The 21,918-nt window shown below is 43.3% G+C and overlaps 1 protein-coding gene across 3 annotated transcripts in view; it reads left to right on the top strand.

Annotated features, from left to right (window-relative positions):
* TGFBR1 (transforming growth factor beta receptor 1) overlaps positions 1 to 21,918 on the top strand; it is a 73,800-nt gene that overhangs the window by 6,927 nt on the left and 44,955 nt on the right. The window contains exons 1-3 of one of the 3 annotated variants that reach the window (XM_077810880.1): positions 4,304 to 4,378; positions 5,144 to 5,395; positions 7,832 to 8,074. The exons of 1 other annotated variant lie outside the window; for it this stretch is intronic. In XM_077810880.1, the coding sequence (XP_077667006.1) occupies positions 5,254 to 5,395; positions 7,832 to 8,074 (385 nt within the window). In that variant the 5' untranslated portion in view covers positions 4,304 to 4,378; positions 5,144 to 5,253. Of the gene's footprint in view, positions 1 to 4,303; positions 4,379 to 5,143; positions 5,396 to 7,831; positions 8,075 to 21,918 lie in introns of those variants that run through there. One more of the 3 variants, XM_077810879.1, reaches the window with a different exon arrangement.

Below are 21,918 nucleotides of genomic sequence, written 5' to 3'. Positions count from 1 at the left end.
GGAGTTGTTGTGACACATGACTTTGGCTCTGGACACTTGTCCAGAGCAAGTTCAGGAAAAGTCCAGCAGGCTTGTGGACACTTTAATATTAGTGCCTCCATCAAGGAGAGCTCTGTCAAGGCTTTTCTATAGTCTACTAAGGTTTTATGGCAGACTCTATCATCTCTGCCACCTACTGCAAAAAGAGCAGAAAGAAGGTATTATATCCCCTCTTAGCAGTTCAAACTTTTCTTCTCCCAGCAATCCCCCTCTGTGCTTTCTGGTAGTATCTGCCGCTAATGAAAGGGAGCTGGATTGACACCAACAAACAAAAGGAGGCTAAGAAACTAGACTCTTTGGAAGGAAGCTTTATTCCACAGGAGGGTAATAGCTTCATCTTGCAAACCAACAAGCTCTGCCCAGTTTTAACCTGTGATATGCAATTTTGAAGTTTGACAAGCTTCTAGATGAGACAAAACAAGAATTTCAGGCAATGGTGGAGGAGGGCAAGTTAATTTCCAGAACAGCTCTACAGGCTGATCTAGATGCAACTGACTCCTCAGCCTTGTCTCCTCTCAGTTTTTAGGGGGGGAGGGATAGCTCAGTGGTTTGAGCACTGGCCTGCTAAACCCAGAGTTGTGAGTTCAATCCTTGAGGGGGCCATTTAGGGATTTGGGGCAAAAATTGGGGATTGGTCCTGCCTTTGAGCAGGGGGTTTGACTAGATGACCTCCTGAGGTCCTTTCCAACCCTGATATTCTATAACTCTGCAGCTTGCTGCATGGCCTCTTCCTTTATTCTGCAACAGTCTTCATGGTTGCAGTCCTCTGGTCTTCACCCAAAGGTTCAACAGACAATCCAGGACCTCACCTTTGAGGCCGTCACTCTTTTTTCCAGAAAGAGTGATGAGGATCTGCAATATCTCAAGGACACAGAGCAATGCTGAAGTCGCTGGGAATTTATACTCTGGTGGCAAAGTCCTTCCATCCACATCAGACCCAGCCATTTCTGGAGTTTGTACCTCGAATCCAGGACCTGTCAAGGGGGGAAGAGTACATGTTACAAAACACATCCACCATCACCTTTTATTCCTGCAGCTGCCAGTACATTGAGGCAGGCTGCATCCTCCAAGCACGCATTTTGATGGTTTAGTCAAGGACAGAGTACCAGTTTAAGAACACCTTACAATTGTTAAAATTAAGAAAGGTACCATCTTTTCCTTCCTTGATTATTTTTATCTGCCCCTTTTCCCACCCCCCAAAACACTATCCTGTTTCCTTTGTACTTGAGCCCATATCACTGGATGCATGGAGTTCTAAAGATCATTGAAGTGGGTTACAACCTTCTATTTCCCCCTGCCTCTTTCCCTGTTCCTCTTCAGGGACATCTTTCACAATGCCAAGTTACGAGAGATACAGTCACTACTTGTAGGGTCTATAGAAGAGGTCCCTCTGTTGCTCAGGGGAAAGGGTTTTTACTACAGATGCTTCCGGATCCTGAAAACAAGGGGGGGGGGGTGGGGTGTCTCAGGCTATTTTAGATCTGAGTGAGTTAAACAAATTCTTAAAGAAACTGAAATTCTGAATGATCACTCTACCTTCCATTATTCCTCGGTCAGCAGCTGCCACTCTCCAACTGCCCAGCTCTGAAGGCAGCAGCGCAGAAGTAAGGGTGGCAATACTATACCATGCCACTCTCCCTTCTGCGCTGCTGCTGGTAGGGCACTGCCTTCAAAGCTGGGTGCCCAGCCAACAGCAGCTACTCTCCAGCCGCCCAGCTCTGAAGGCAGCGCAGAAGTAAGGGTGGCAATACTATGGCCCCTCCTCCCCTGCAAATAACCTTGTGATCTCCTGCAACTCCCTAATTGGGTCAGGATCCCCAATTTGAGAAATGCTGGTCTCCCCTGTTAAACCTGTATGGTATAGGGTAAAAGCACACAATAAGACCAGATTTCATAGGGGAAAACTAGATTTCACAGTCTGGGATGCATTTTTCATGGCTGTGAATTTGATAGGTCCCTACTCATGGAGCTTGAATCTAGTCTTAGCCAAGCTGATGGTTCCCCTTTGAGCATCTGGTGATATGCTCCATATTGCACTTTTCTGTGAAGGTGGCGTTTTTGGTGGCCATCATGTCGGTCAGAAGAGTGGGGACTTGAGGGTGCTTGGTGTCAGATTCTCTGTATACAGTTTTCTACACTAAGTTTATCTTCATCTTCACCCAAGGCGTCTGTCTAAGGAGGCTTCCAGTTTTCATATTAACTAATGAGGCTTTGTGAAGAAGCTCAGTGAAGGTGAGGAGAGGTTTCATATTTTAAATGTTTTTAAGCTTTCTTTTAATCTAGACTGGAATTAAGCCTTTTGGGTCTTTGACACAGCTGTTCATCATTTTTTGCACACACAATGAAAGGCTGTCCATTATTCACTCAGAGGATCTCATCTTGACTATCCAGTTGTATTTGGTTATGTTATCAGTTGGCTAACATGATGCATCTGGATAGAGTGTTGGGTCATATGACTAGTCCTAAGAAGATTCTGTGGCCTTTCTGGATTACTTTCCCATATTAGACATTTGCAGAATGGCATTAGTCATTAGTCCTGATCATTAGTCATATGTTTTGCCTCGTTGTATGCAATCTCTGTGGTCTAGAGATTTTGCCAGTTTTGGACGAGTGTTCCTCCAGTCCCTGTTCTAATAGATTCCAAGCCCACCTCCAGTTTGGATTACTTGTGAGTCACCTACAGTAGAATGAGAATGTGCAATCGTTCACAAAAGAAGAAACTATTACTAACCTTTTTGTAACTGTTGCTCTTCGAAGTGTGTTTCACGTGTCCATTCTGTGATTCGCTTTTCTTCCCCCTTTCTATCAGCATCTTTCTGGAAGGAACTGAGGTGGGTCAGGAGTGGCTCTGCCCTTTATGTATGTATGTATGCATGCATGAGGCAGTGGAGGGTGCTTGTGCTGCCCCGATAGATACCACTATATGGGGAGAAAACTCTCCAACTGTGCACTGAAGCACACATACACCTACAGAGGAATGGAGGAGGCATGCAACACATCTCAAAGAACCGCAGTTATGGAAAGGTTAGTAACAGTTCCTTGAGTCTCCTTGGTCTATCCTAAACAAATCAAATCATTTAAACTCCTTAGCATTTACACCCTTTTTATATTTTTAGACCTTGTTCTCGGTTTCTTGTTTTCCAAGTTGTATATATTTGGAGCCAGATCTCCTCATCCTATGGTGAAATGTACAAGCAGAGATAAAGGGAGAGAAAAATTCTAAGGCAATCTGAACAGAATTCTTACCATACTGTAAGCCTTCCCTTAGATTGAGCTGCAGGGCTAACCCCCATGGATTTCAGGGCATCCTCCAATTCACCTCTTTCCTACCATAGGGCCTCCCTTGTCCATGTCCTTTTAAAGTGGGATTCCCTACGTTGGAAGAAGTTTGGTGGAAAAGGTAATGCCCACTCTGTATTACCATTCCTTTAAAATCTCTAGGGCTTGGTGGGGAGGCAGGCAGGGAGAGAAGGGAACACTGCTCCATCTTACTTCTCCCTTGATCTTCCCCTACCACCAAAAGTTCTTTATGCTGTTCAGGGAAAGATGGGAACACTGCCATGGAAGCATCCAACATCCCTCCATGGAGGCGGGATGAGATCCATGGGCAGAGGGTAGGATTGGGTCCTTAGTTGTTCTAATCTTCTTGAATGATCAATCCCTCCAGTCCCGTAATTTTTAATGCACTTATTTTAATTCTTTTTCATATTTTACACTTCAGAACTAAACACTGAGTGTGCCATTTGAAGACCAGTGAGACTTCAAGGCACAGTGCTGAAGTTTTTTCTAGTTGTCTTATCACCTCTGGCTATCCCTGCACTTCATTACTACTTGGTGTGTCTTCTACCCTTTGGATTTTGTCCGTGAATGTTTTAAGCTTTCACTTGTACTAACTGGTGTAATTAAGACAACTGCATGTTTCATTAAAGGTGTGCTTGCAAGCAAAGATCCTTTGCTTTTGTCCTTCATTGTGTCTTTATACAGATGGCATCGAACTTAAACTTCTCTTTACTTTTGAAATAGTAATTCCTCATGTACCTCTATTTGCTGGAGTTCCTTGGCAAGATCTTGGGAGGACCAAAAGAGAAATGTTATCCGAGGAACAAACTTGAACCTGTAGCGTGTGTGCATGCTCGCTTGCACTCTCTCACACACTCTCAACAAATAGATGGGGGTGGGATGTTGATATTGAATTAGCTTCGTTAGTTGATTGTCTTTTGGTCAATAGCACTTTTTTCCTCTATAGCCCTTCCATGCATAAACATAGTAGGCTTCCTTCTGAAGGCTCTTGAAAATTTCACAGCCCTGAGTGTCCAAGTTATGCCAACCTAACCCCCAGGTGTGTACACATGCGTCAGTCAAACTATCTACCATTACATAGTGGGAAAAGACCTTTTGTCTACACTACTGGTACTACAGTAGCATAGCTATAGCGCTATAGCTGTGCCATTGTAGTGCCTGTACTCTAGATGAGGAAGTTTCCTTCGGTAGCCTGACAACGAGGACCCAGTCTAACTCCCATTAAAGTCAAAAGGAGTGATCCCATTGAGTTAAATGGGAGTTGGATAAGGCCTTTAAAGAACTTCACCCCTTGGGTGGGGAGCGCATAAACTGTTGGGAAATACAATGTGCCTTTAATGCATGACATGTGGCTAACACTGTGGTGGATCTTCCACGCTAACGATGTGCTTTTGTTTCCATTGAAACAAACTGAATGTTGACTTCAGAAGGAGCAGGATTGGGTCCTTAATACTTCAGGTGTTACGCTGTTGTACACATTACAGTGAATTTCAAAATTCACCTTTCTGTTTTTTAGCAGACTTACATTCAGGTCATGGGTGTTGCATCTGTGGGGTGTGTGTATATGTATGTATTGTTCATCTATACATAGTCAAAGTTGAAGCAAGCTTCCTGTTATAATCCTCTTTCCCACTCCCTTATTGTGTTAGCCTATTAAGAGGCATCATATTTGCATTTTGTGTTATGATGCAGTACATAGCTTTGAAAGGCAGCATCAGGGAAAATGTTTCTGCCACTTTTTGACAGTTTCATAGTTCTAACATTGCTTAACATGACTACCACAACCTCTTTCCTTTTAATACAGCATTACAGTGTTTTTGCCATCTCTGTACAAAAGACAACTTTACATGTGTGACGGATGGGCTCTGCTTTGCCTCAGTAACACGGACTCCAGACAGACTCATACACAATAGCATGTGCATAGCAGAAGTTGATCTGATTCCACGAGACAGGCCATTTGTTTGTGCCCTGTCGTCGAAGGATGGAGTTGTTACTGCGCCTTACTGCTGTGTCACAGACTACTGCAATAAAATAGAACTTCAAATTCCAACACCAGGTAAAGATTTTTGTTTTTTAAAGTAATTTTAAAGTAATTTTTAAAGTAAAATCAATGAAGCTCATTATAAAGGTTAAGGAAACTAAACTGAGTACAAGTAAACATGAAGGAGGGAAAACCAGAACAGAAAACGTGGAGATGGCAGAAGTGCTAAATGACTTCTTTGTTTCAGTTATCACCAAAAAGGTTAGTAGTGATTGAAAGTCTAACATAGTAAATGCCAATGAAAATGAGGTAGGATCAGAGGCTGAAATAGGGAAAGAACAACTTAAAAATTACTTAGACATGTTAGATGCCTTGAAGTCACTATAGCCTGATGAAATACACCCTAGAATACTCAAGGAGCTGACTGAGATATCTGAGCCACTAGTGATTTATCTTTGAAAAGTCATGGAAGATGGGAGAGATTCCAGAAGACTGAAAAGGAGCAAATGTAGTGCCTATCTATAAAAAGGGAAATAAGGACAACTGGGGAATTACAGACCAGTCAGCTTAACTTCAGTACCTGGAAGATAATGGAGCAATCAATTTGCAAACACCTTGAAGAGAAGGTAATAAGTAACAGCATGGATTTGTCAAGAACAAATGGTGTCAAACCTGATAGCTTTCTTTGACAGGGGTAACAAGCCTTGTGGATGGGGGAGGGAAGTGGTAGATGTGAGATATCTTGACGTTAGTAAGGCTCTAGCATGACCTCATAAACTAGGGAAATACAATCTAGATCAGGGGTCTCAAACTCAAATGACCACGAGGGCCACATGAGGACTAGTGCATTGGCCCAAGGGCCGCATTACTGAAACCCTCCCCTCACTGCCCCCGCCCCCATTCCAACTTCCCCACGGACTGCAGTTTGCCCACTCCTGGCCTGGAGGTAGGTGGGGAGGGGGAGCTTGGCGGGCTGCAGGAAATAGCCCCGCAGGCCATGTGTTTGAGACCCCTGATCTAGATGGAGTTACTATAAGGTGGATGCTTAACTACTCTGGGAATGATTTTCAAATAATCATCAGTGCTTCAGAATTTAGCTGGAAGGGCATAGCAAGTGGGGTCCTGCAGGGATCAGTTCTGGGTCCTCATCAATTAGAGTACACTTACAAAGTTTGCGGATGATTCCAAGCTGGGAGAGGTTGCAAGTGCTTTGGAGGATAAGATTAAAATTCAAAATGATCTAGAGAAATTGTCTGAATAAATAAGATGAAATTCAATAGGGGCAAATGCAAAGTACTCCACTTAGGAATGAGTAAACAGTTGCACACACACAAAATGGGAAATGACTGCCTAAGAAAGAGTACTGCAGAAAGGATCTGGGGGTCATAGCGGATCACAAACTAAATGAGTCAACTGTGTAATGCTGTTGCAAAAAAAGCAAACATCATTCTGGGATGTAGTAGCAGGAGTGTTGTAAGCAAAACATGAGAAGTGATTCTTCTGCTCTACTCTGTGCTGATTAGGCCTCAACTGGAGTATTGTGTCCAGTTCTGGGTGCCCCATTTCAATAAAGATGTGGCCAAATTGGAGAAAGTCCAGAGAAAAGCAATAAAAATGATCAAAGGTCTAGAAAATATGACCAATGTGGGAAGATTGTGGGGGGAAAAAATTGGGTTATTTTAATCTGGAGAAGAAAAGACAGAGGACATAAGTTTTCAAGTACATAAAAGATTGTTAAAAAGGAGGAGAGGAAAAAAAATTGTTCTCCTTAACCTCCAAGGACAGGACAAGAAGCAATGGGCTTAAATTGCAAAAAAGGCGGTTTAGTTAAACGCTGGAATAGAATAATTTACATAGGAAGGTTGTGGAATCTCCATCACTGGAGATTTTTTAAGAGCTGTCCGGGATGATCTAGATCAGTGCTACTCAAAGTGGTGGTCCGCAGACCGGTGCCGGTCCGCGACCCATCGGCTGCTGGTCTGCATGCACATTGGGGGGGAAAAGAAATTGCTGGTCCTCCCACATCAGAGCTTGAGAAGCACTGGTCTAGATACTACTTAGTCCTGCCGTGAGTGGAAGGGGCTGGACTAGATGACCTCTTGAGGTCCCTTCCAGAACTATGATTCTGAGGGCAGACCAGGGCATCCATCAGACTTCCTAAATATTATTTTGAAGGTGTATATCAAGAAATAAACCACTAAGTACAGAATAGTACCTAAGTCTCTTGCGTCATAATGCTTTATGGCTTGCATCGAATGTGTATAAATCTTTCTAACTTCCCTGTACTTTAATGTATGTAGCTTCAGTCTCCATAATATATACCAATGACTCTCAAAGAGCTGAGTTAAGACTGTGTTTACTGAAATGAAATGCATTAAAAGAATTCTTCAAAGACCATTATCCAATGCAATATACTTCCACAAATACTAAAAAATGAACCCTTTGTTAAAAACATATTTGCTATTACAAAATAGTAACGTTACTTTTCTTTCTTTTTACCTCCATTTTTAGGCCCTACTTCTGGAGAATCATCTTCTAATCTGGGACCTGTGGAACTGGCAGCTATCATTGCTGGACCAGTCTGTTTTGTTTGCATTTCATTAATGTTGATTCTGTATATCTGCCATAATCGTACTGTCATTCATCATCGTGTACCAAGTGAAGAAGATCCCTCATTGGATCGCCCTTTTATATCAGAAGGAACTACTTTAAAAGATTTAATTTATGATATGACTACTTCTGGCTCTGGGTCAGGTAATTTATTTCTAATACTTGTAAATCTGTTGATGAAAGTCTTGCTTCATGTGACTGAGGCCTGGTCTAAACTTAGCCTAGATCAACCTAGCTACATCTCTCATCTGTGAAAAAATTTGCACCTTGAGCACTGTAGTTAAGTCAACTTAACTCCCAGTGCAGCTGCTGCTAGATGGATGGAAAATGATTTTGGGCTCTTCCTCTCGGAGAGGTGAGTTAACTATATCAAAGTGAGGGGGACCCCTTCTGTTAATATAGGAAGTGTCTCTACTGTGGCGCTATAGTGATGCCACCTGTAGCTATGCTGCTTAACAGCTGTAGCATAGCTATGACCTAAATCCTTAAACTCTAGTAAAATCTCCAGTTGAAAACTTTCAAATGCGATCTATGTATTTCTACATGAGAAATGAGTAAGAGAGCACTTTTTTTTACAGGTTTGCATAGGAGTAATTTGGAATAAATCTACCATAATTAGTTTTAGCATTTCATTTGTTTAAGGGTTAATATTTTTTAACTTTTTGCAAGGGGAAGAAGCTAGATAGTACTACAAGTTAGTGATGCTATTATGTGTGAATCTCCTGATCAGTTTTTCATTTGACTCTGCATTCAGAAACATTATCAAATAACATAGAATCATAGAATATCAGGGTTGGAAGGGACCTCAGGAGGTCATCTAGTCCAACCCCCTGCTCAAAGCAGGACCAATCAAGGCAGAGAACATCTTTCTTAGAAAATAGATTTCACTTCTGAATTCTGATGGTGTAAATAGTAACACAACTAAATTTTAAAAAGATTGTTTGATCAGTTGTTGTTGGGAGCATGTTCTGAGGAGCACACTCTCCAGTACCACTTAATATATTTTAGAGTACTTACTACTTGTGAAAGGTGGTGTGTTGACAGCCCTGGGAATGTCTCTTTATGTATAGGATAGGTTTGGCACGGAGGGCAATAGTGCAGAATTGCTGCCTAAGCACTCTTATCAATGTCTCAGCTCTGACTTGAAGGAAGGTTTAATCCCTGCTAAAATGGGTTTATCCCTACTAAGATCCCCTGACTAGGGGATGAGAGTAGTGGTCTATATGCTCATTTAGTTTTAGCCTCTCTACTAACCGCACAGGCAATCCTGTTGGGGTGATGTCTTTGTGATATGGATCGCTTTTTCCATATGTGCTTCTAGAAGAGTAAAGTACCTGATGATATTTGGAACTCACCTCAGCCTTCTGTCGCATTAAATATTTTTAACTGTTTTGTTGGTAGGAACAACTTCACTAATCCCTTCTATAAATCGACCAGAAATACAGTGAACTTTTAACACAAACATACCACTCTTGTTTAGAAGTGTTTCTCAAGATAACATTTCAAAATAAAAATTCTGTGCTAATCCACTACTGAGACTTTTTTTTAAAAAAATCACTAGTTCAAAGTTCAGCCAGGTCAGTAGAAAAAAATTATTAGTATCCAGTATCTGTATGAAATGAGAGTCTGATCTATTTCAATATAGTTCAAATAAACATCTCAGCACCCTTTTGGCAGCTCCAGCAGGGGTGGCCAATGTTTGATGGTGAGCATGGAGACTGAATTACTCTTTAATCCTCAGAGGTGCTATGTTCGTGTAAGGGTTGAGGCTCCTTATCTAGATAAGGAGGAAATAGGGTTTGCTCTTCACGTGGAAATGACTTCTAAAATGTGCAGTTCTGAAATTATTTAAAACTGTACTGATTGTCAAGTTAAATGGTTTGGAAGTTTACAGGGTGTTGTATGCTTCATGGCATATATAACTGATTTCTTTTTTGTTTTCAAATGAGGCTGGGAAGAGCCACTATGTTCCTATACAAAGTCCTATATTCCACTGTTGGCACTCCAGCAGCGGTTAACGAATGAATGCTATCTCCAAAACTGAGCTTATTCAAAAAAATAGATATTGAGACCAAGATGTGATTCTATGTAAATGATACTTACAATGTGTTGAATTCCTTTTAAAGTGTGTGTGTCTGGAGGGGTGTCTGCTAAATGAAAAAGGACAGTCGCAGTAAAGAATCCTTTTTCATCTTAGCAGGGATAAACAGATAATGGAAATTAATTGAAAGCTAGAACTACGACTTTAAATGTAAAATTATTTTAATTGATTAAAAGTTGATTTGATATATCCATGCTCTTTGAAGGTGCCATGTTTAATAATCTATTAAGATTTGCAAGTGTGCCTGTGTATTGTTTGAGGGTGAATTGATGAGTGGAGCAAGAATACATGTTTCTGTAAATTACAGGTTGCTTCTGTCCATTCCATATCTGAAGGAGCATCTTTTTGTATGTGCTCACCTGTGTAACTACTAGTTGAGCTGCAGGGGAAGCCTAGTGTAGCACGGACTTTGGGAGCACTTTTTAATTGCAGCATCAAACCTAGACATTTTTATGATAACATCAGAGAACAAGGCTACAATTACAGGCAAATAGCACATCATGTTTATAGTGCATATCTCTATCAAATTCTACTAGCTCATCTAGGTTTTAACTTTACAAAAATTGCTTGGACTAGATCACTTAAATCTTTTATTATGCTTAATTCTCATAAGAAATAGTTTAAAATACAAGTCATGGTATAATTGAAAATAGACTCTGTGTGTGTAAAATAAGATATTAAAACACATTCATTTTGACCTTACCCATAAATGTCCAAGGCTAGAAACTTTAGTTCAGTCATGATGGCTGTCAAAAAAAACAAAACACCCCCCCCAAACCCTACATTAGTTTGGGTATTGTTGTGTTTGTTTTAAAGTTATTACGTTCTGGAATCTGTGGGCTCAGAAGAACAAAAACTTGTGGAGAGAACCATAAAGATTTTTTTTTCCAGTCTCTTGGTCCATGGTATCAATGTTTTAATATGTTGGCGGTTCTATAATTCCAGTTTCTTTGACCGGACTATCCTCCCTCTGTTCTCCTCTTGCTTGCTACTTCCCCACAGCTCTCTCTGGATTGGCAGAGAGTCACTCCATGAAGGCCAATTTTATTTTGACTGTTAATTGGTCTTCCTATAGAGCGACTGTCTACTGATCTGGAACAGCCCTCCCAATTTTTCTTCTGCCTCAGTTACCTTTTTGGGTCTTTTTTCCATGTTGAAAATATTCACTTGGATTTCTGGTGCCATACTTAACTCTTGAAAGACCAGGGACTGGTGACAGGAGAGAGACTTCCATTTGCTTCTGGGAGCAAGAATATACATGAGAGCTGCTCAGTGGCTCCCAGCTTTGCATATGGCTCCTCTGATTTCATCCATAAGAACACAGAATTGCCATGCTGAGTCAGACTACTAGAGCATCTAGTCTACTATCCTGAATAAGCAATGGCCAATAACAGATGGGTGAGAGAGGGGAAAACAAGTCTCCTAACAGGGAAAGCTTTCTAATAACCCCCAACTCTGATTGGTTTATGCCCTAAGTATGAGACGGTACCCTTATAGGATATGTAGAATCCCCTAACTTATGTGACTGGATGTTCTCATTGTCCATATACTTTTGTAATCCTCTCTTGACTTTTACTAGGCCATTGGCATATTGTGGTAATATCTTGTAGTACGAATTCTGCTCCTTTAAATGTTTAAACTTGTTGTAGTGCTCTTGTGGTTTGAGAATGGTAACAGGAACCACCCAGATTTCCTTCTTTTTACTGGTCATAATTTTTTATGCCACTATCCTGTCCCCTTATTATTATGCCTTTGAGCCTGTTTAGTTTAATCTGACCAGTTGACTGTATTTATAGCCACAATTATCCAGTATTTGAGTGCCTTATAATCTCAAATATACAGTTATGTTGGTTTAAACCTCATTGAAGCTGGTGGGCATAATCACTCCCATTCAGGATAAATGTAAGAAACAATCAAGCTCTTTATAATAAGAGCCAGTGCTCAAAACAGAGGCCATGCAGGAATGGTCAGAAATCAAGCTATTTAGGTGGTAGGGTTTTGCTGAGGATTCATTTGATTGCAACTCTGTGTGCCAGAGAAACACCACAGAAGTACGGGGGAGTGGGGGGAAGCAGAGAAGCCCTGGTAGTGAGACCCTGACAAAGCAGAGCACTTTTTTGGGGTAAAGTGCTGGCAGAGAAGAGGCTTGGAACTGTGAGCAAAGAAACGGTCTCCTTCTCTTTGATTCTTGTTGTATTTAGGGGAAACAGGATAATGCAGTCTTGTTTGTTTACAAAGAAATACCTAGTTCCATCAATTTCTCCTCCTAACGGAAAACGTACAAGATTCCAAAAACTGGCGAAGCGTTCGGTTGAAAAGGGGTCACACTGATGCAAGGTTGGATCCAGTTTCCCAGGACAGAAACTGCGAGCTGATATCCCTGTTGAACCAAAATGGAACAAATAATGGCAGTGGTAGCAGAAATCAGATGGCCAAAAAAGTTAAACATGAACTGGAAACTTAACAACAACAAAAGGCTGGACACTTTGCCAAAGGTGTTTAAAGTACTATGTGGAAGTTTCTCAGAAAGAGCTGAGAACGAACTTGCAGGCAGAGATGAAATCTCTGGAGGAACAGCTACTGGGTCTGGTCAGATTGGGAAGTCCAAGCCATCTTTAATTCTCCTTGTCTGGAATGGAAAATTGGATTGAGATTACCAAAAGATTTTCCATGAAATGGGGGAGGCCAGGAAAGCTTTGGCCAACTTGGAACTTACCACCAGATGAGCTGCAGCCAGGACTTAAGGAGCTATGAAATAAGTGTCATAGATCACAGTGGAAGGCAGCTACATGGATGTGGAATTGGGCCAGCCAGAGGACTTTGGTAAATAAGACTTGATATCTTCTTTTTCTACCTTATTTGTAAGTCACAGATGCCGGGGGGGGGGGCGGCTCAGGAGAGGAGAAGATGAAGTAAAATAGTGCAAAATCCCCATTATTTGAATTGAAACAATCTTTGATGGAAAAACTCCCTGGGAGGCTTTTTGCCTCAGTTCAACGTCCTAGCTCAAACCAGTGCCTGGGAGAACTAACCAAAAAGGCGGTTTCTAGCAGCCAGCTCCAATGGTGCTGCAGAACTTCTCCCAGAAAAGAGGCTGAGTTATCCAGATCTAGTACTAACCCTTGATATGCAGTTTGGAGCCAGCCATCAATCTGAAATGGCCAGTTCACAGCAAAGAGCTAGAAGAAGAGGGAAAAGCGACTCCTCCTGAACTGGTAGAGGACCCACAAACTTGTGTTCCTGTCATATCCAGATGCAATGAGGACTTCCAGGATAAATGGACAGTGGATCAGCTTATAGATGCTCAGCTGGATTTGGACTTGCAGATAAAGATAAGTGAAAGGAGGCCAGAATCATTCCACAGCTGTGAAATTTTCCATGGAACTCAAATCTCATTCTTTGCATCAGTGTAGCAGAAGCAGCCACTAGTGAGGAAGATGGAAGCTAATTGCTAGGAGCCTATTAGTACTGCTCTCTACTCCCGTGTGACTGAAAAGGAGATTCTAATTTTTGGTTCATGGCATTTTTGAACAATTACAAAAAAGTGATTAAGTTTGGTTTGAAAAACAAGGGAAATTGACAATAATTAAAGGAGACCATTTAGGTAAGTGTGGGGGGATGAGCGAGGGGAGTTACTGTGAAATGCTTTGGCCATAAAAAAGATTGTTGTAAATAGAATATGGGCAGACAGTCACCAGTGAAAGCTTCTCACCTAGTTTGGAAGATGGGGGGGAAATATCAAGAGGAAGGGGCAAAGCTTTGAGGTACAAGGATCAGCCTCACAGATCATCTTTAGTTCTAGGCAGTTTAACAACAATAATGGGAGTTTGGCTATCAGTATGTAATAGAATCAGTGTAATGCACTGGGATAGTGGTCTAGTCTAAGTTATTAGGCCATACTCGCTCAAAAGCCTAGGAAATAAGAGATCAAAACCACCACCAAATTGGTCTCTGCCAAGGCAGTGACTGGGGAATGTGCAGAGGTCCAAAGATGTTGGGTGGGGGAAGGGCAGGGAAAGGTATTTGGTTTAAAAATGTGAAGCCTCTGTAGTTAAGATAATGGATGAGCTAATAATCTGTATGCATTTTAATGACTAGCAAATGCCAGGAAAAGTCTTGAAAATCCAATCTATGGAAATTCCCTTTACAGATGTGATCCAGGTGAAGCAAATAATTTGTAGCCAATTGGTTTGCAGTGAACAAATTGTCCTGCTTCCAGGGACAGAAACTATGACCAGCTACCTGGTGTAGTAGCTTTCTAACAAAGGAAAGATAGAATGAAGACCTGTTTTTGAGACCCAGATTCTCAAGGAAATCTTAGCAGCTGAAGTACTCGTGGTTGTGAAGTCTGGACCCTCTACTACTTGCTGAATGGTTTCTGACAAGCTGCAAATAGTGAAGAAGGAGCTATGGTTACAAAACATGAACCAGTGGCTGTAGTAACTGCTGGCATAGAAGAAAACTATAAAGCGGAAAGGAATAAAATTGAGCTCTCAGAATTACTTTTGGATTAGTTCTTGCACAGTGCTGCACGTTTAAATGAGGAACAACAGAACAGTCTTAAACAGAATCTTAAGAATCGGGACTTGTTCTCCCAATCCAACAATGATGCACTGGTCCAGCACCAGATTGATAGTGGATGGAACCACATCATTTTATCAGGGGCAAAGAGGGAAGAGGCATTACAGGCCACTTAAGAAATATATCAGGAAGGCATAATTGAGCCTTCACCCAGTCCTTGGGCCTCACTCATAGTTCTAGATAAGCAAAAAAGATAGCACCAGATTAAGTAGGCAATAGAAAATTAAATGAAGTCACTTTAAAGGATTCTTATCCATCCACTCATGAACAGATGATACCCTGGATGCTGTAGCATGTTAAATTTGTTTTTCCACACTGGATCTTAAAAGTATGTATTGGCAAGTGCAGATGGATCCAAAAGACGGAGGGAAAAACTGTTTTCACAGCAGGTCAAGGTCTGTGGCAGTATAAAGATGTGGGTTTCACCATAAGCAATACTCCTACCACATTTGAGAGGGTATTAGATGGCATTCCTCTCTCATCCTGTTTTGTTATATCTAGATGATATGCTGGTGCAGGCTAAAATCTTTTGACAAAAACGGATACATTTACCAAGGACCTGTGATTTAGCCTACAGCTTTGTATCTAAAACTGAATCCAAAGAGATGTAAATTGTTTCAAAGTTTTTTGGGCTCACAATCAGTAAAGTGGGGGAATTTCCACTGACAAAGAAAATTGAGGCTATGCAGAACAGGCCAACTCTCCAGACAATCACAGAGGTACAGACAGACCAGACATCCCTGCAGTTGCTTTTCAGATTCAGGAATCATGAAGGGGCTCTTTGGCAAAACTATAGTGCTATGATTTCAGTCACACACAGGTCGGGACTCTAGCATGGTAATGCTGATGTCTTGTTTGGTTGATTACAAATGGTGCCCCAAGCACTATGGCAAGGAATTGGCTTTTCAAGGGATGTGTATGCTCAGGAGGAGACTAATTAAAGGCTTCCTGAAGAGAGAATTCCAATATTGGAATAGTATGTGATTGGAAAATCATTTGGCACATGCAGCCACTGTGGACTATAGTATCCCCTCAGAATGCCACAGTGAAAGCTTTCAGGTCCAGTGAGACAGCTTTGAGCTTAAAGATGAGATGGGGTTGGGGGGGGGAGGGAGAAGCCAGTGGGTGATGGATACAGGTATTAGCTAGTTGTACCAGATACATTGAAGAAGGAAGTTCTGAGGTTGTCATGACTCTAAAACTGCTGAAAAGCTCTGGGTAAGCTTGAAATCTGGTGTCTTTCAGTAACAGAAGTTGGTCCAATAAAAGATATTAACTCACTCCCCTTTGGTCAGTTCTATCCTGGGACCAAAATACCAGCACTGCCAACATCTAAAACTGCTGGACCTTTTGGGGTTGCAAAGACCGTAGCCAAACTAAGAATGCTTTTATGTGGTAAAATGCAGGCAGGATGCAGAAAATTGTGTGTGGGGAGATGAGATTCATGCATTGTAAAGAAGGATCCTCCTAAGACCGTGAGAGCCTCTCTGCACCAGTGGAAAGCACTGCTGTTGGTAGACTGGTAGAGGCCCAACTATTTCTCAGGCAATCAGTATTTGTTGGTGGCCATAGGCTACTTCACAAAATAAAGCTTACCCAATAAAGAACCAAGAGACTGTGAAAAGAAGCAGAAGTTCTAGTGAATGGATTCAAAGTTTCTCTTTTGGTCTGTGAGCAACTCACCTGAGAACCCAAATATGGTGAAGAAATCAGAGTGCTTCTCAAATCTGCTGTAACACTCCTTAGGGATCCACAGTACCACTCTGGCACACCCACAATCTGCTGGAGTGTTGGAAAGGTTCAGTTGAACTTTGGGAGTTCAGCTGGCTAACTTTGTAGAACATCATCAAAGGGATTTGGGCTAGCATATCTCACTTCTTGTGATGGCTTATAGAACACCAGTCAATGACTACAAAGTGGACCCCAGCACTCCCCTGGCTCATACCAAAACATGAGATCTCCACAAACCTCTTGTATGGAATTGCTGAAGAGGAACAAAGAAATCTGAGCTACACAGAAACCTTACAAACCAAAACTGAAAAAGCTAACACCTCTGTTAGGGGGGAAAAATGGGAGGATAGCCATTGATACAATGAAAAGATTCTATGAATAAGGTCATATGGAGAAACTTTTAAGAGGGGTTCATTTCCATGATCCTAGAAGAAAGGATAGGAGACCAAAGTTGAATAAACCTTGGCAGTACCCTATTACAGTACTGACTGACTCAAACAAAGTGGTGTGTAGGATAGAGTCAGGTCCCAGGATTTAATCAATGTTGTTCATAAGGACTATCTGAGGAGGTATCAAGATTAGGGATTTTCAGTGTAGATGTGTCCAGACCTGAGACTGTAGCTGTAGAAACTGAAGTTTGAAATGGAATGGCCAGTCTCCATCCCAGCTAACTGATTTCTCAGAAACAACACATTTGTCAGATCGGGCAGGGAGAGAAACTCAAGATCTGAGAGTAAAACCAATTTGGGCAGGTGATATGAAAAGTCCTGACAAATGCTATGTATATAGTTAATCTTGTATCAGTTATTTGTGTGTGTTTAAAAAAAAATAAATAAATTTTTTGTTTCTGAAATGGGTCATTCAGGATGTCACCATTTTGGACTCCATTGAGATGCTGGATGGAACTCACGGGGTGGGTGTGATGCAGGGATGGGGTGGGAAGAATTAACCCTAATTGATGCTGTTGGGCATAATAGCTATCAGTCAGGAGAAAGGTAAGAAGACAATCAAACTCCTTTTGTGGAATAGATAGCTGAAACAATAGAAGCCACTATCCAAAACACAGGCTATGCAAGACCAATCAGAAACTGAGCTATGTGGGCAGAGGGGTTTTGCTGAGGATTGATTTGATTGCAGCTGTGTGTGAGAACACAAAAGAAACAAAGGTCCTGTCTACACTGGTAAGTTTCTGCGCAGTAAAGCAGCTTTCTGCACTGTAACTCCCAAGGTGTACACACTGCCAAGCCACTTAGTGCGCAGAAACTGCGCAGTTGTAGCATTGTTAAAAAACAAAACAAAAAAACCAACCCCAACAAGAGGTGTACAACTTTCTGCGCCGGGGCTACTGCGCTTCAGTGCCAGTGTAGACACCATGGTCAATTACAGCGCTGCAATTGGCCTCTGGGAGGTGTCCCACAATGCCTGTTCTTGCCTCTCTGGTCATCGGTTTAAACTCTGCTGCCCTCAGGTGACCAACTGTCATCCCCACCCTGTAAATTCCTTTGGAATTTTGAAAGTCCCCTTCCTGTTTGCTCGGTGATGCAGTGCAGTGGTCTCAGCGCATCTTTCCAAGTGGCCATGCCTGCCGCACGTGTCAGGCGATCCCCCACTTTGAGCTTTTGAGCCGCTGGACCTCATCAGCATTTGGGGAGAGGAGGCTATTCACTCCCGGCTGCGCTCCAGCTGTAGGAATTATGATACCTATGGACAGATCTCATGATAGAGAGGGGTCATGACCGGGACACACTGCATTGCAGGGTCAAAGTGAAGGAGCTGCGGAATTCCTACCATAAGGCATGGGAGGCAAGCCACTGTTCCAGTGCTGTGCCCATGAGCTGCTGGTTCTACAAAGAGCTGGACGCCGTACTCAGCAGCGGTCCCACTTCCACTGCGAAGACCACTGTGGATACTTTGGTAGCTCATGTGCCAGTTGAAAGTGGACTGAGTCAGGAGGAGGAAATCTTGGACGAGAAGGGGAAGGGGGTCCCAGAGGCAGAGGATGATTCGGAGGTCCGAGATGCATGCAGCCAGGAGCTGTTTCCTCCTGGAGGAGGCCAGCCAGTCACAGCTGTCGGATGTTGGTGAAGCGCAAACAGGGGAGGAGGCTCCTGGCAAGTGGATTTGACGTTGGGAATTGCTGAAGCGAGTTGGTGGGGGGAAGGAGGGTTGCAAAAAGCAGACTTATCTCCCACCGCATGCCTACTCTGAGCAGCAGAACAGGTTGTTGATTGACTCCCTCCACGGGAATCTGCCTCCGAGATCTCTAGGAAACTCTCATGGAGATACTGGGCAATCTGCTGCTGCAGGTTCTTCGGTAGAGCTGCTTTGTTTCTTGCCCCACTAACGGTAACTTTCCCATGCCACTGTGCTGTCACAGGGAAGAGGGGGACCATTGCTGCACACAGGTGAGCCACGTAGGGACCAGAGCAGAAGCTGCAGTTGTGGAGAACACCCTCCCTTGATTCCCTGCTCACCGTCAGCAGCAAGATATCTTCCATAATGATCACACACTGTGGAAAGTGTGGGGACAGGAATGATTATCAGCCCCCCCCCACCTCTTTACAGTGCTGGCTTTCCCCAAGAGCCACGTGCCCAGTGTACAGCAGGGTCTGGGAAGAGTGATTTACTGTGCCCCTGCTCCTACTCACGATTTTGGGGGGCTTCTGGTTCATGTGTGCTTGCCTGGGGTCAGCCAGTTAGTGACAGGTGTGAGAGTTTTAAATCACTGAATCCATGTTCTCAGTGTTGCAGACAATGCTGCTTCTGTAAAATGTTGCATTTAAACTTCACAGAGATGACCTTGTGAGCCCAGCCTCCCTCTTTATCAGTGGCTGAATGGCTGCGCAGAATTAGAAAGCGGCCAAGAAGATCTGAGGAGGACTTTCTGCATGATGATATGATGTACTTTACCACTGAGAAATAGGAATTGAAGGAGTGGCTGGACAGCGAGAAGAGGGACCAAAAGGAGAATGTGACATGCCACAATGAAGCCACGGAGCGACTCTTAAACTTTATAGAGTGCCAAGCAGACATGCTCCTGACAATACTAGCTCTTCAAACCGAGCAGCTCTGCATCTGCCCTCCCCTGCAGCCAGTGTTGCAAAATTCTTTCCCATGTGCCCAACACGCTCTTATCAACCTCCTGGCTCCAGTCTATAGCTGCGGCATTCCACTACTCCCCCATCACGGTCCAGCATTGAAGACTCACGCTACCCACTGCACTCAACACCTATCCCTCTGCAGTTTGGCCCTGCTGAAGTACAGTACCCTCTGCATTGTACTCCAAAGGAGAAGGTTGGATATGATCCTGGACATACACAAATCTTTAGCTGTCCTGGGACCCCTCCTCCTCCTGGGACCTTCCCTTCCCTCATCCCCCTCTGCTGATTTTTTTTTTTTTGTTTTTTTTTGTTTTGACTCTCTCCCCTCCTGTTGTCTTTTAATAAAAGAATTGTGTTGGTTTGAAAGCAATCTTTGTTCTATTAATGGAAAGCAAAATGAGCCCTGCAAAGCAACATACAATTATGTTAAACCCACATATTGCATCATGTGCACCAGTCTCCACTTAGCATTACAAGCACTGCACTCCTGCGTACACTAACAAATATTAGTGGCTTTCAGCTTCAAATTGCTGCCTCAAGGCATCCCTGATCCTTATGGCCCCACACTGTGCCCTTCTAATAGCCCTGGTCTCTGGCTGTTCAAACTCCACCTCCAGGCGCTAAGCTTCTGCAGTCCGACCCTGAGTGAAGCGTTCACCCTTCCCTTCACAATTATGTAGCATACAGCACTCTGCTATAAGCATAGAAATATTGTCATTGGGACGCTGGACCTGGCCATAGAGGCAACACCAGCAGGCCTTTAAACAGCCAAAAGCACACTCAACAGTCATTCTGCACTTGCTCAGCCTGTTGTTGAACTGCTCCTTGCTGCTGTCAAGGTGACCTGTGTATGGCTTCATAAGCCATGCCATTAAGGGGTAGCCAGGGTCTCCCAGGATTACAATGGACATTTCGACTTCCCTCTACAATGATCTTCTGTTACGGGAAGATAGTCCCAGCTTGCAGCTTCCTGAACAGGCCAATGTTCCGAAAGGTGTGCCTTTCCAAACCAGCCTGTGTTAATGTCCGTGAAGTGGTGATCCACAAGTGCCTGGAGAAGCACTGAGAAATACCCCTTGCAATTAATATACTCGGTGGCTAGGTGGTCTGGTGCCAATATTGGAATATGCGTGCCATCTATCACCCCTCCGCAATTAGGGAAGCCCATTTGTGCAAAACCATCCATAATGCCATGCACGTTGCCAAGAGTCACAGTCCTTCAGAGCAGGATGCAATTAATGGCCCTGCAGACTTCCATCAACATGAGTCCAACAGTCTACTTTCCCACTCCGAACTGGTTAGCAACCGATCGGTAGCAGTCTGGAGTAGCCAGCCTCAACAGTGCAATCGCCAACCGCTTCTCCAATGGTAGGGAAGCTCTCATTCTTATGTCCTTGTACGGTAGGGCTGGGGCGAGCTCATTGCACAGTCCCATGACTTTCCCATGTGGCTTTCCTCTGGAGTTCTGCAGCCACTACTAATCATCCTAGATGTGCATGATGATGTGATCCCACCACTCAGTGCTTGTTTCCCGAGCCCAAAAGTGGCATTCCACTGTGGTTAGCACCTCCATGACTGCTGCAAGCAATATCATGTTGTAGCTACTACACGTGGTGAGATCAAAGTCTCACTCCTCTTGCCTTTGTAGTTTAAGGAATAACTCCACTGCCACTCATGACGTGAAGTGTTGGTCAGAGCGAGCAGCATACTGGTCAACATTTCGGGATCCATTCCTGCAGCCCAAAGAGGCAGGGCAAGCAATACAGAAACAGTTGAAAGATGGCCCCAAATGCAGATGGAAGCACAGGGATTGCTGGGATGTGAAGCAATGCATCACAGGGAATTGGGACATGACCCAGGATGCCCCGTGATTCCCTCCTCCTTTCCACAACTCTTAACAGCAGAAGAGAAAGAGGTGCTCTGTGGGATAGCTGCCCAGAGTGCACCATTCTGAGTAGCACTACAAGTGCCGCAAGTGTGAACATGCTACTGCGCAAGCAGCTGACAGTGTGAACACAACAGCGGTTTCTCCTATGTGCTCTGAGCGATGCTGTAACTCTGCCAGCGTACATGTGCCCAAAGAAGCCTTAGGCCATGTCTGCGCTACCACCTGAGTGACATAAATTTTATCGGCATAAGTGGTAGTGTGCATGGCACTGTATTGGCTGGAGAGCTTCTGCTGACATAGCTATCACTGCTCATTTGAGGTGGTTTTATTTCAGTGGGAGAGCTCTCTCCTGTTGGCATAGAGCGGCTACACAAGCAATCTTACAGCGGCACAGGTGCATCAGTACAGCTTCATTTGTGTAGACGTGGCTTTGCAGCCGGAGAAACTCTGGTAGCATGATCCTGACCGCAACAAAAATAAAATGGAGAGATCTTTTGGGTGAAGTGCGGGCTGGAAATAGATTTGGAACTGTGAGCGAAGCAGGTGTCTCTAGCTGTTGTATTCAGGGATATAAGAACTCCTGCAT

This window comes from Eretmochelys imbricata, chromosome 2 (genome assembly GCF_965152235.1).
Source record: "Eretmochelys imbricata isolate rEreImb1 chromosome 2, rEreImb1.hap1, whole genome shotgun sequence".
Classification (NCBI taxonomy): Eukaryota; Metazoa; Chordata; order Testudines; family Cheloniidae; genus Eretmochelys; species Eretmochelys imbricata.
The sequence above is the reverse complement of the archived record's forward strand: the minus strand, read 5'-3'. Positions and strand labels throughout refer to the sequence as shown.